Source organism: Chiloscyllium plagiosum, chromosome 7 (genome assembly GCF_004010195.1).
Source record: "Chiloscyllium plagiosum isolate BGI_BamShark_2017 chromosome 7, ASM401019v2, whole genome shotgun sequence".
In the NCBI taxonomy this organism is placed as follows: domain Eukaryota; kingdom Metazoa; phylum Chordata; class Chondrichthyes; order Orectolobiformes; family Hemiscylliidae; genus Chiloscyllium; species Chiloscyllium plagiosum.
Window position 1 is genome coordinate 8,233,909 of NC_057716.1, and position 14,663 is coordinate 8,248,571.

A 14,663-nucleotide genomic window follows, 5' to 3' on the forward strand; every position below is an offset into this window, starting at 1 on the left:
CCCCTTCCGTTTGTAGATGAGGGTGATGATGCCTTTCCTCATGGATTCATTCATGGTACCTGCCCGAAGCATACTGACATACACCTCCAACAGGTCCTGGCCAATCAAGTCCCACAGAGCGGAATAGAGCTCGACCGGTAAGCCGTCGCTTCCGGGAGTTTTATTCTTTTCGAAGGACTCAAGGGCCTTGGTCAGCTCGTCCAGAGATAGCGGCTGGTCCAGCCTCTCCCATGTTCTGTCGTCTAAGACCTCCGTGATAGAGGACAGGACCGACTGGGAGGCCGTGCTGTCGGTCGGCTTCGAGTCATACAGACTGGCATAGAAGGATTTACTAATGACGTTGATTGAGACTGCACTGACAATGTTGGTGTAGATGACGTTATCGAGCCATCTTCTTCCTTCAGGCTGCTGAGCACGGAGCTCTCTTTGTGCACCTTCTGGAAGAAGAAACGTGAGCACGTCTCGTCCTGTTCCACCGAGCGGACCCTGGACCGGAAGATTATCTTGGAGGCCTCCGAAGCAAAGAGTGAGGCTTGCTGGCCCTTCTGAACAATCTATGTTATTATCCTCTCTGCTACACTCTCTGGGGTTATGTTGGTTCAGTGATCGCTGCCTGCAATGGAACATAGCTTATTCAATGCAATACCCAGCTTGGTCAGTGGTGAAAGTGCAGCTTCACTGCTCTGAAGAAAATCCAGACTAATGCATCTCGTCTGAGCAGACTTTGGGAAGGAAGCAAATAGAGAGGGCGCAGAAAAGATTCATGTGAATGGTTTCAAAGTTAAGATCAGTTGCAGACAGGAAAAGTTGGGCTGTTCTGCTTAGCCAATAGGAGGTTGAGAGAAATTGTATAGAGGAATTCTACATCAGGAGGAGGCTGAATTAAAAACAGATAGGGAAAAAATACCCCATTGGTGGAAGGTTCAAACTTGAAAGGCACTATTTTTAGGGTGATGTTTCAATTATTTGTTCATGGGATGTGGGTTACACCATCTGGGCCTCATGTGTTGCCAATCCCTAATAGCCCTTGAGAAGGTAGTGGTGAGCTGCCTTCTGAAAATGCTACATTCAAGTGGTGTATGTCAACCCACAGTGCTATTAGGAAATGAATCTCAGGTTTTTGACACAGGGACACTAAAGGAATGGTGTCCTTTAGTCCGGATGGTGTGTGGCTTGGAGGGGAACGTAAAGGCATTCTCACATATCAGCTCTTCTGTCTGTCTAGGTGGTAGAAGTAGTGGGTTTGGAAGGTGTTGTTGAAAGAGCTCGGTTAGTTATGGCAGTGTGTCTTATAGATAGTATATAACTATTGCCACTGAGCACCAGTGAATAGAATCCCTACAGGGCGGAAATAGGCCCTTCTGCCCAACAGGTCAACACTGACCCTCCGAAGACTAACATATCCAGACCCAATCCCCTATACCTACCCCTGACTAATGTACCTAACCTAGGCATCTCTGAACATTATGGCCAATTTACCTAATCTGTGGGAGGAAACCAGAGCATCCAAAGGAAACCCATACAGACACGAGGTGAATGTGCGAACACCACACAGACAGCCGCCCGAGTCTGGAATCGAACGCGGATGCCTGCCGCTGTGAGGCAGCCGTGCTAACCACTGAGTCACCTTGCCACCCTAAGCCTCCGGGCCGTCCTATGTGAATGTTGAAGGTATTAGATAAGATGCCAATAACCGGGCGGCTTTGTCCTGGATAGTGTCAAGCTTCTTGAGCAGTGTTGAAATATTCAAGCAGTGGAGAATACTCCACCATACTTGTCTATCGTAATTAGGAGACTTTGAGGAGTCAGGAAAATGATTTCTCACCCAGAATTCCTAGCCTCTGACATTCTCCTGTAACTACTGTGTGTTAAATGTTCAGTGTGTGTTGAATGTTAAACATGAAGGATGTTGATGGGGATTTCAGGGATGGTGCTACTATTGATTGGCAAAAGAATTAACAGCTGCATGAATAAAAGTGGGTTTTTTAAACAGTGATTGCTATGATCTGGAATGCACTGCCTAAAAATATAATAAAGGAATATTCATTTAAGGCCTTCAAAAGAGAATAGAGTCATAATTCGGAGAGAAACATTTGAAGGAACATGGGCAAAGGTGAGAGGGTAGAAATTTTTGACCATTTTTGCAGAGAGCCAACATGGATTCAGTGGACCCCATGGCTATCTTCTGTATGGTAATCATTCAATGAGTACATGTGGGGTCTGTTAAATAATTCCCATTATTGTCTTTTTGAACAGCGTTGTTCATAATTGCAGAAATGTTTTGCTTTAAAAAGTCTCTGGCAGCAATGTCTGTTTGTAGAGCATATTCAATGGGCAATGGTACTGTTCTTAGGATTTAACTCCTACATTGGGTTTGGAGCACTAAGAGACCTATACAGTGGAGTCGTGTATTTAAGGTATCTTGCATGGTACCCTAAAAGAGAAGTCTAGCTTTCTACATAAGACAACTGTCTACTTTTGTGAACCCGCTCCCAGTAGATAGTAGAATGATGCTGGTAAAGGAAAGCCCTTGGATATCACAAAGATGAGGGAGTGAAACAATGAATTAATTTAAACTAATCAGAGATTCAGTGAAGACTGGGTTTGTTTTTAAATTTTGAAGACCTGTTGAAGCTAGGGAAAGCTGCTGAGGTAGCTCTGTCTTTTAAGGATAACATTGGTATTGTTGCGAGAGGTGACCTTTGTTCAGAAAAACATATGCAGAACCATTCGGGTAGTAAAGGTAGGAAATCACTTGTGGGAGTAGTTTACAGGCCTGCTAACAGAGGCTGCACTGTAGGACACACTATACAGGAAGAATGTTTGCAGTTGACATCAAAATTGGAGGTGTAGTGGACAGCGAAGAAGGTTACCTCTGTACAACAGGATCCTGATCAAATGGGCCAATGGGCTAAGGAGTAGCAGATGGAGTTTAATTTAGGCAAATGTGAGGTGCTGCAATTTGGAACGGCAAATCAGGACAGGACTTATACACTTAATGGTAAGGTCCTGGGAGTGTTGCTGAACAAAGAAACTTGGAGTGCAGGTTCATAGCTCCTTGAAAGTGGGGTCACAGGTTGATAGGATGGTGAAGAAGGTGTTTGGTATGCTTTCCTTTATTGGTCAGAGTATTGAGTATAGAAGTTGGGAGTTCATGTTGCTGCTACAGGACATAGGTTAGGCCAATTTTAGAATGTGGCATTCAATTCTGGTGTCCATGCTATAGGGTATCTGGATGGGCATATGAATAGGAAGGATTTAAAGGGATATGGGCCAAGTGCTGACAAATAGGATTAGATTAGGTTGGGATATCTGGTCGGCATGGGGGAGTTGGACCGAAGGGTCTGTTTGCAAGCTGTACATCTCTTTAACTCTAAATAGTGGAGGATTATAAAAATGATACAGCAATACCATTGATGATTTTAGTCTGCATTGGATGAACCAAATTGGAAAAGATAGCATGGAAGATGAGTTCATAGAATATGTTAAGATTAACTTCTTAAAGCAATCCTTTCTAATGATAACTAGAACAGACCTTTTTAGACTTAGTAATATGCCTTAAGACAGGAAAATATCTGTGACTGGTAGTGTCGTTTTTTTTCAAAATGTTCCTCCCGTCACAGTTGTAAGAATTTTGTTTAGAAGTATAGAAAAAAAAACATTATTTGAATGGAATGATTGCAGAACTCTCTGGGATAAAGGGATCCGGGTGTTCCAGTACTTCAATCACACATAAATAAACTACAGATGTAGCAAGCAATTAGGAGGAGAAATCGAATTTTTTTTATTGCACTGAGAGTTGAATGTAAATTTGCAGAATTTGTGTTACAATTGTACAGGCTGTTAGTGAAATTACTTCTGAAGTACAGTGTTCAGTTTTAGTCTCCTTGCTAATGAAAGAATGTAGCTATGTGAAGAACAGTTCAGAGAAGGATCACTTGACTGATCCCTGAGACGAGGAGGTTATCTTCTGAGATAGAGTTGAGTGAGTTGGGCCTTTCCCATTGGAGTTTAGAAAAATGAGAGGTGAACTCATTGAAACATATTGAATCCAGATGGCACTTGACAGTCTGCATGTGAAAGGATTTTTCCTTTTGTTAGGGGGATCTAGAACTAAGGGACAGAGTTGAAGAATAAGTCTCCTTATAATATAGAGATGGGGAGAATGTCTTCTGTCAGATGATCTTCGGTCTGTTGAATTCTTGTTGCATTTTTACTCGGCCCCTATACAGGACAGACTCTGATGTCCTTATTAACCAAATTTCATCCTATTAACAAAATGGGACAAACTTTGGTCAATAAGACCTAGGCAAACTGATTTATTTATTTTTTAAAAAAAGTAGTCCATCTATAGAAATACTCAACTTGCAAAAAATTTCTTCACTTTATCGGAAGGTCATCAATACATTTAATTTCAGGGAGGCCATAACTTGGACATTTGAGAAAGTTGGTTGATAAATGGTCTGAGAAAACTATTCCCTCACCTCTGAAACCAGGCCAAACTTGTAATATAAATCTCTTGTTAATGGAAGTTAGAAAGACAGTTGTTGAAAATTGTTCAGTTTTATAAAAAAAATTCATTTGCATCTATGTACTTTCCCTGTATTGTTAAAGGACAGTCTGTGTCGGCTTCGAATGATAGTTAATGATATTGTGGAGAGTAATGTTCACTGTATTCTGACAGACATATTGGCTGATTATGAATACAATGAATACTTAGCCTACAGAAAAGGGAAGATATTATTAACGTATCTAATGATGACAGAGTTCTGTGTCTCTCATACTAGGTACAAGCATTGAAAAATCAGTGAAAGACTTGCAGCGATGCACTGTCTCATTGGCCAGATACCAGCTTCTGATCAAAGAGGAAATGGATGCTTCTGTGAAGAAAGTCAAGGCAACATTTGCGGAGTTGCAGGCCTGGTAAGTGTATCTAAAGTTAATAAATGGAAAAGGAAAAACATTTTAATATAATTTTTAAAAAGAACTTTTGTCAAAAATTTGCTTAATTAAATGCTACAATATTCTGCCATTACTGCAATATTGTAGCCAGAAATTTAGAATTTGGTGAACGTTAAATATATATCTAAGTCACATTCGACCATCGATTTAGGGGTTGCAGTACCTAATCATGTTATTGTATTCTATGAGCTTGCACTGAAATCCCGCAATGGCTCAGCAAATTGATCCAATTAAATTGTTGAGAGTATGCAGTACCCTAACTGAACGTAACAGAAGTACAACAGCTTTGCTGTTCCTGTTGATTTAAAAGGAGGCATTTTGATATGGATGGCTACTGTTGATTTTTCAATGAGCTGTAGTGTGTGCTCACATTAGGATAGGACAAGCTGGTGTTTGGTCTTCTCTAGTGCTGAATAACCCATTGACATTCACTGCCAAGGCTATTTGAGAATCACTGGCAACTGTAGAGTGGCATCCATGCCAGAAGTTACATGCTCATGAGAGGAGGGTAAGGAAGAAAACCAAGCAATTAACAAAACATTAGTTGGGTTGTTATTTGCACCTCAGGATGTAATAAATATTATCTTATTACAGGGAGCTGTTCTATAACATGATGGTTATGTTCTTGGGCAACCCTGTGTTCTAGAAAAATTGTGCTTTAGAAACAGCTTAAGGTGTTGGCGATGTAATTGCGTTACAGCCAACACACGTTTTAAATGTTCATGCTTTAGAAACAGAGTCCCCAATTTGTCAATCTCGTTACAGAGAATTTGTGTTAACGAAACATATGTTAAAAGCAGAATGATCTGTACAATGTGTGACATTGAATTAATCAATAATCTAAGTTATTGACCCAGATTGGACCTGAGGAAGACAAATTAGAATATTTGCTTAGTGCTGTTTTATGAGCCAAGACCAGACCACAAATCTTTTGTTACAATCTGACCAGAGATGAGTAACTCTCTTTTTAAAAAGCAGACAACATCAGACTAAGAGAATAAAGCATACAAAATTCCATGGTTTTGAACAAACGGCGATAACCTAATTGTACAATGTCAGAACAGTAACACAATCTACAATGTATGTACAACTATATTATAAGTACATGGAATTAACATGGCGAGTAGATAATAGTCTATGAATGAACACCCCACAATGCACATCAAATAACAAATGCACCCAAGACAGATCCCACAGATTTCTGCTACAAGACATTAATGGCTGGTTGTTGTGTGGAGTTTGCATGTTCTCCCCATGAATGTATGGGTTTTTCATTGGGTGTTCTGGTTTCCTTCCACAGTCCAAAGATGTGTGGGTTAGATGGATTGGCCATGTTAAGTTGCCCCATTGATGTCCAGGGATATGCAGGCTAGATTGATTGGCCATGTACTTGTGAGGCTATAGTGATTTGGGGTAGGGGGGGTGCTGGCTCTGCGTGAGATGTTGTTTGGATGTTCGATGTAGACTTGATGGGTGGAATCCCTGCTGTGCAGATTTAGACCATTCTATGATTCTATGATTAATGACACAGCAGGTCCTTAAATGTTACTAAACTTCACAAGGCAGTATATATCTCTACCTTAACTGATCTGGCAATGTATTTCCTCTCAAGAGTCGTTCACTTGCTTGGCCTGCCTCAACAACTGCTCCCATTCCTAGGTCTCCAGTCCCCTGGGTTCTCAAGCTGCACTCCAGTACTTACACTCTCAGGTGAGCTGACAGCTCAGTGGTATTATCGCTATACTGTTAATCCAGATACTCATGCAATGTTCTGGGGACTCAGGTTCAAATCTTATCACAGCAGATGGTGAAATCTGGAATTGAGGATCTAATGATGACCATGAATCTGAGTTTTCGTCATTGCCAGAACTCGTTTCCTCAGCCCCGTCTCATTCCTCAGTGAACTGCCTCTGGGCTCAGACTCACCCCTCATGGATTCAGACTGAAATTTCTCCTTCATGTTTTGAATTCACCCAGGAACACAGGCATCTTCGCAAAGTACAATACTCCATGGACAGCTGTTCTTGCCACATCCTGAGATCCACACTCAGTGTTCTGTGCTGCCATGTACACATTCTTGACCTCTCTCTCCATCAGCATCACTTCACGCAGTCTTAAAGCTGTACTGCCTTCCAAGTTCCACTTCATTCTGGCTCATTAACATGTCGCCTTATTTACCTACCCCCTTCACATCTCTCACTCTCTGGGCTCTGTCTCTTTCTAATCGCTCACCTCTACCCCTCCTCAACTTCAGCTTTAGCAGAAATACCAGCTTTACCTGGTTACTAACAGTTCTGATGAAGAGTCACTAGATTTGAAATGTTAAGTCTGCTTTCTTCCCACGAATAGAGTCTTAGAGTCATAGAGGTCTACAGCATGGAAATAGGCCCTTCGGCCCAACTTGTCCATGCGCCCCACCCAGTTTTCACAATTTAAATTGGTCCCATCTGCCTCTGTTTGGTCCATATCCCTCCATACCTATCCCATCCATGTACCTGGCTAAATGTTTCTTAAATGATGAAATTGTACTCGTTACCTCTGAGAGCCGTTTCCAGACACTTGCCACCCTCTGTGTGAAAAAGTTGCCCCTCAGGACCCTTCTGTATGTCCCACACCATCCCCCCCCCCCCACCAACCTTAAACCTATGCTCTTCGGTTTTAAACTCCCCCACCATGGGAATAGCTGTCAGCTATCTCCCTAATCTATGCCTCTCATGATTTTAAAGACCTGCATAAGGTTACCTATGCTCCAGGGAAACAAGTCCCAGCCTATTCTCCTTCTAACTCACCTTCCAGTCCAGGTAGCATCCTAGTAAATATTTTCTACACTCTTTCTGGTTTAATCAAATCCTTTCTGTAATCAGGTGACCAGAACTGCATGTAGTACTCCAAATGTGGCTTCAGCAACATCTTGTCCAGCTGTAACAGGACATCCCATATCCTATACTCAATGCTCTGACTGATGAAAGCAAGCATGCTGAAAGCCTTCTTCTCCACTCGGTCTACCTGCTACTGTATTTTCAAGGAGCCCTGGATCTCTTTGTTCTATAACACTCCCCAGGGTCCTACCATTGACAGTGTAAGTCTTGCCCTGGTTTGCCTTGCCAAAATGAACACCTTGCATTTATCTAAATTAAATTCCATCTGCCATTCCTCAGCGTTGATCAAGATCTTGCTGTATTTCCCCCGATAAACTTCCTCACTGTCCATTATACCACCAATCTTGGTGTTATGCACAAACTTACTAAATTCCTAAATTCTCAACCAAATTCCTAAATTCTCAAACAAATCATTTTGGAATGATGAATGACAGTGAACCCAGCACCGATCCCTGTGGCACACTGCTGATCACAGGTCTCCAGCTTGAAAAACAATCATCTACCACTACCTTCTGTCTTCTACCTTCCAGTCAATTTTGTATCCAGTTGGCCAGTTCTTGCTGGATCCTGTGAGATATAACCATACTCAACAATCCACCATGCAGTACCTATTCAAAGGTACTAAAATCCACGTGGACAGTGTCTACCACACTGCCCTTATCTACTTTCTTGGTCACACCTTCCTAAAAACTCAATCAAATTCATGAGACATGATTTCCCAAGTGCAAAGCCATGCTGACTATCCCAAATGCCTGTAGATCCTGTCTCTCAGAATCCCCTCAAGCAACGGACCCACCACTGACGTTAGGCTCACTGGTCTGTAGTTCCCAGGCATTTCCCTGCAGCCTTTCTTCACTAATAGTATATTAGCCACCCTGTAATCTTCAATGTTGCCAGACCTGTTGAGTTTCTCTGGCAATTTGATTTTGTTCCATGAATTGTTGTCGATTGTTAGAAAATTCCATCTGGTTTACTAATGTCCTTTAGGGAACACCATGTGGGAGAGATTCTGGAGGCTGGAGCAGTGAGGGGAGTACTGATCAGGGTAGGCTAGGGAGAAAGCAGGTTCTGGCTAGTTGACTGGGGGCGGGGGTGGTGGTGTGGAGGTTCCTGACAACAGTATCCTAGAGTCAGCCTAGAAATGGGGAGCAGAGTGCTAGGTCTGAGGTTTGGCTCTTATAGGTCCTGCACTCTTTTACACACTATGTAATTCCATCCATCACTGACCAAGTTTATTGGACATTATAATCATCAATATCCAAAGATGCCAATTGAAGAGGACAGGAAACAGTACACTTTTTATGATGCACACAAAAAAACCCTCTGTAAAGGGACGTAATAAGGCTAGCTGATGCCTTAAATAGCTTTTAGGCATTGAGACACAGAGTGCAAGCAGTTGGATAATCTATGAATTGTTCACCTAGACAATAGTCAGCAGCTTGCATTCCAATTTAATGAAGCTGTTCAAGACGCTATTTACAAACTGTTGTTTCCTTAGTTTACAGAAATAATTCCTGGAAAATCAACATATATTGCTTCATTTTTACAGAATGTTTACATTTAATTATATTTAATTTGGTGAATGCAGTAAAAAGACCATGTGAGATTTTACATACAGTAAATTAACAAAAACAAATCCTAGACTAAATGCTTTTTGGAATCTATAAATATGCGACTGTACAATGAAAAGATCAGGAATGCTGAATTCTACCAAATAGCACATAGTTACCCCAGAGCCAAGCATCAGTATATAGGGTGACAGGTCAAAGTGGTTGATCTGCTGGTGATTAGCAGCTCCAATGCTACTACAGCCATTTTGGATTTTCGGTTTAGTAGAATATTTTGCAACATCTCTTTTCAGCAGGACGTAAGAAATAAGGCGCAGAAGTGGGCCATTTGTCCTCTCAAGCCTGCCCTGCTATTTGACAAGAGTATGATTGATTTGCCCCAGCCCTAACTCCACTTGTGTGCCAGCTCATCGGACCCTCAAATCTCCAGTATTTTAAAAATCTACCCACCTCTTCTTTAAATACTTTCAGTCATCTAGCATTCGCATCTCTCTGGGGCGCAGAATTCCAGACATTCTGTGAGAAGAAATTCCTCCATGTCTCAGTTTTAAATGAATATTCCCTTATTCTGGAACTCTGTCCCTTGGTTCAATATTCCTCCACTCAGGGAAACACTTTGTCAACAACTACCCTATCAAGCCCCCTCAGTATCTTGAATGCTTCAACAAGAGTGCCCACTATGCTTCTAAACTCTAATGAATAAAGTCAAACTCACTTAGACAGTCTTAACAAGTCAACCTCTTCATCCCAGGAAATAGTCGAGTGAATCTCTTTTTGAATTGCCTTCAATGCCAGTAAACCTTTTCTTAAATACGGGAATCTAAGCTGTATTCAGCACTCCAGGTGAGGCCTCACAGCACCCTGCATAGTTGTAAGAAGACTGCACTATTTTTAAACTCCTACCCCCGAGCAAAAAAAAAAGGACATGATTTAGAAAAGCAGAAAACTGGATGCATTTCACAGTTATATCACGTGGAAAAACACTTAATATTCCAAAATCCATGGAGCTCGGTATAGGGTTTCAGAGCTTCTTTCATGCAGTTTGGTCACAGTACAGTCCATTTAATAGATCTGCGTGGCTTCTGCTATTCAATGTGTTTGCACATAAATCTCAGGAGACAGTGCCTGAACTGACCTCTTACGCTGGAGTAGTATTGGTTTTTAAAATTCATTCACAGATTGTGAATGTCGATGACTGGGCCAGCATTCGTTACCCATGCCCAGTTGCCCTTCAGATGGGAATACTGAGCCATCTTCCTGAACTTCTACAGTTTATGTTATGTAGGTACATACACCTACAATGCTGTCACTTTGGGCTTAGAAGGGGCAACTTCTGTACCAGTGGCAGCAGCGCTGTAAAGGGACTTGTGCCTAGTCACCGGGCCCATGGCCCGTGGTGGAGCACTTAACAAGAAGGACTGTAACGTTGATCACTTTTTCATTTTTTTAAATTTCTGCCTTTATGTTCAATGTATTAGTTTATTTTTCTGTACTTTAAGGTGGCACTGGAGAGTGGCAACACTGTACAACACTTTTCACTGTATTTTGTAACAAAATGCATGTGACAATAAATAAATCAAATCAATTACAATTACTGGTTTATAGACTGTGGTTACAGTGAATAGTTTGTCACTTGACAAGACCTATGTTGTCATTGTGTGTTTTCAACTTAGTGGTAGGACTCCAGCTGCAAGTCTAATAGTTGTGGATTTAAATTTCAATCCAGGGCCCAAAATATATTAAGGACTGGTCGATGAATGGAGTCTCCTTTATTGGAGGAACCATCTTTCATATGGGGATTAAACCATTCAGGTACATTTAAAAGGTTCCACACTGATAGTTGAAGAGGATAAGGAGTTTTTATCAAGTATTCCAGTCAACATCTATTCCTCAGCCATCTGAATAAATCTGGCTGTTCTTGGTCCTCTGTGAGCCCTTGCAGAATGCAAATTGACTGTCTGTGTTCATATCAAAAATTATTTTTGAAATATAGTCACTAATATTACCTACGAAGCACTTTTGGATATCCTAAATTTGCACTGTGATGCTACGAAGAAAAATGTATGCATATCTGCTGAAAACACTATTAGTATCAGTAAAGTGTGAATATATTTAAATACAGGTTGTTGTAGCCACAGTCTCAAAATACACAAAAGGGCTAAAGTTGCAACGTGCCCAGAAGGTCAAGTTGACCCAGCCCCAAATAAATCTTTTAAAACCTGGCCTGTCACCATTCTGGGGTCAGACTGTAGGTGGCAACAAATTGAGGAAATATGAGGAATGTCTCTCTGAGGTTCTCGAACACCCCTTACATCCCAGAATGAGACTGGGAACTGATTTTAAAATTGTATTCTCACTCATTATTATTCTTCACCTATTTGATAATATTTCATCTGGCCACTTCTTAAAGTTTTAATATTTCTACAAAAGCTGTTTCTGAGCTAATTCTAGCATACGTTGCTCCATTTTAACAGTGCTGCCTTCAGTCAAGCAGCTATATAGGGACTTTTTATACTATGAAAGCTTCTTGCAGGAATGTGATTCACACTCAATCCCACAAGCAGAGCAATGTTTGTTCTTTGAACAAATTCAGGTCAGTCACTTGCAATAGATTTGTATTGTCTCTTGTACGTGCACTCAGTGACTTTCAGAAACCAACACTAGCCAACAAGTTCAGAATCTGAGACACTCAATTGCCTGCCTTTGAAATATCTGCAATCAAGGTCAGCATAAGCAGGATACCACAGTATAGAATACTTCACACATTTTTGCGCTGGTCATTTTTCAACACTGCCAAGTTATTTTATGAGATCCACAGAATGAGTGGTGTTTTGACTTGCAATTCAATTCATTGATCTCGGCTGTCTTTAGTGACTGATGTTAAGGGAAATGCTGAATCTACTGAATATCAGAAACTATCTGCAAAAACTGAACTCATTGTCATACTTTAGAAATGGGTACAAAATTATTTGACCAGAAGCAGAAACAGGAAAAAAAACCCCATCCAGCCTGGCCCATCATTCAATTAGATTATGATTGAGTTGTACTTCAATTCCCTTTACTAACTTTGGTTCCATATTCTTTAAGACCCCTACTGAACAACAACGTATCAATCTCAGTTGTGAAATCTTTAAATGACCTAATATCAATTTTTTTTTGTGTGATGCTACTCCTAAACCCCCTACTTCTAAATCTAAACTTATCCTCCAGCCTGCTAACAACTTGTTCTGGACCAATCAGGAAAAGCACACCCTCATACCTGGGTCAGACAAAACCTGTGAGGGGATGCTGTGTCAACTAGAGATTCTGTCTCTATCATGTTGCAACTCCAGCTCATCCAATCATAGGTTCACTCTCTCTTGCTCATGCTGCTTTTCCAGGGACAGGAACAGTGATTGGAGAAGCAGCAAGGGCAAGCAAGAGGGAATTTTTGATTGGATGAGCCGGAGAAGCTCTGACTGGTTACTGGGTAACCTTTGTGAGTGTTTCAGGAGGGTGGAGTAGTGAGGGATTTCCCCATTAGGCCTGGGCCTGAGTAGGCACTAGCAGAGTCCAAGTGTTGGCTGGGAAAGAACAGAAGCTCAGTGTTGGCTGGAGGTGAGGTTGGAGTGTTGTCCCCATGTTGCTGCGTGAGCAGAGCTCAAGTTAACCTGGGGAAGGGGAGTTGAGGCTGAATGTCAGCACGGGGGAGGCGTTGTTGGTCTAGTTGACCCACATATCCTGCAGTTGCTTGTTGCTCCTCCAATCACACTTGATTTCTACTCTTCTAGAGCCTGAAACAACAGTAGAGAGAGAACCTGTGACAGGATGAACTGGAGCAACAGCATGACAGAAATAGAATCTCTGATTTGAGGACCAGCTCCTCAAAGGATCTAGGCTGATTCTTAGATTTTATTGGCTAATTTGTAGTTGTGTTGCATTTCTTGGAGGCCTAGCAAATTCTCTCACCATATGTTACCAAACACACTTAATATTTTAGTAACCCACCCCCAATGGCATCTCTCACATCTGGTTTCCACTTCACCTTAATGACATATCATTCTTGGAATGACTTACCACTGCTGTGATATCCCAGAATTCACTGGCATCCCTTGCACTACTCAGTCTGCAGTGCAGGCCATGACACCACACCATGTTTATAGACAAAAAAATTGCAGATGCTGGAATCCAAAGTAGACAAGCAGGAAACTGGTAGTACACAGCAAGCCAAAGCAGCATTAGATTAGATTAAATTACAGTGTGGAAACAGGCCCTTCGGCCCAACAAGTCCACACCGACCCGCCGAAGCGAAACCCACCCATACCCCTACATTTACCCCTTACCTAACACTAGGGACAATTTAGTATGGCCAATTCACCTGACCCTGCACATCTTTGGACTGTGGGAGGAAACCGGAGCACCCGGAGGAAACCCACGCAGACATTAGGAGGTGGAGAAGTCAATGTTTTGAGTGTAACCCTTCTTCAAGACCCTGGACACCTGACCATGTCAACCTGATTTAAGGTTAAAGCAGTCTCAGCCACCTGTAGAAATGTCTAGAAATGTAGGAAGCAGGTCTGCAACCTTCATCATTCCACCAGTGTTATGCACCACCATTTTCTCTCCAATATGTCTAACTAGCTCTATTTCTGCCTTTGTGCACGCCTTCCACCAAGGTTCATGCTCCTCCATTCTCACTAACGCCTGCAATATCTAACTCACTGTCACCCAACGTGGTCATTTTCTTACTAACTTTGGACACCTCCCCACCTGCACCAACAGTAATAACTGTGGCAATCTTTTTCAACTTGCGTAATTTTTTCATTCTTCAAGGACAGGGTCAGGACAGATGGTCTGTTGCCTGTCATTTAGCTCTATATTTCTTATGAAGAAATGATTCTGACTCTGACCACTCTAGGCAGGTCCTGGGCTAGTATTGGGGGTTGCCTTTGACTTACAGTGCAGGGGCACCCCAAGTGAAGGCTATTCTCCTTGACTTGACTGATGCTGGCTGGCACCCTGGCAAGCTTCCTGCCTTTATTTCTTCAATGAATGGCACAACAAGATAATAGGAACTTGAGCCTGGTATCTCTGGCTGAGGAGGCAAACTGCAGAAGGGGAAGGCAGTGCAAGACGAGGATGCTGCAAGAATCCAGGTGAGCTCAGTATGAATGAACACGATGACAGCAGACGTAGCCTGATCTGGTCCGTGAGCTAGGTGCGTGCTCCTAAGCGCAGAATGTCCTTGCTGTAGCATCACAACAATAGTTGCTGT

General features: G+C 41.9%; 1 protein-coding gene across 3 annotated transcripts in view; it reads left to right on the forward strand.

The window, feature by feature from the left end:
• Positions 1 to 14,663, forward strand: part of LOC122551286 (spermatogenesis-associated serine-rich protein 2-like) — a 157,709-nt gene that overhangs the window by 92,376 nt on the left and 50,670 nt on the right. For all 3 annotated transcript variants that reach the window (XM_043692962.1, XM_043692960.1, XM_043692961.1), the window contains exon 7: positions 4,788 to 4,923. In XM_043692962.1, coding sequence (XP_043548897.1) covers positions 4,788 to 4,923 — 136 coding nt within the window. The remainder of the gene's footprint in view (positions 1 to 4,787; positions 4,924 to 14,663) is intronic.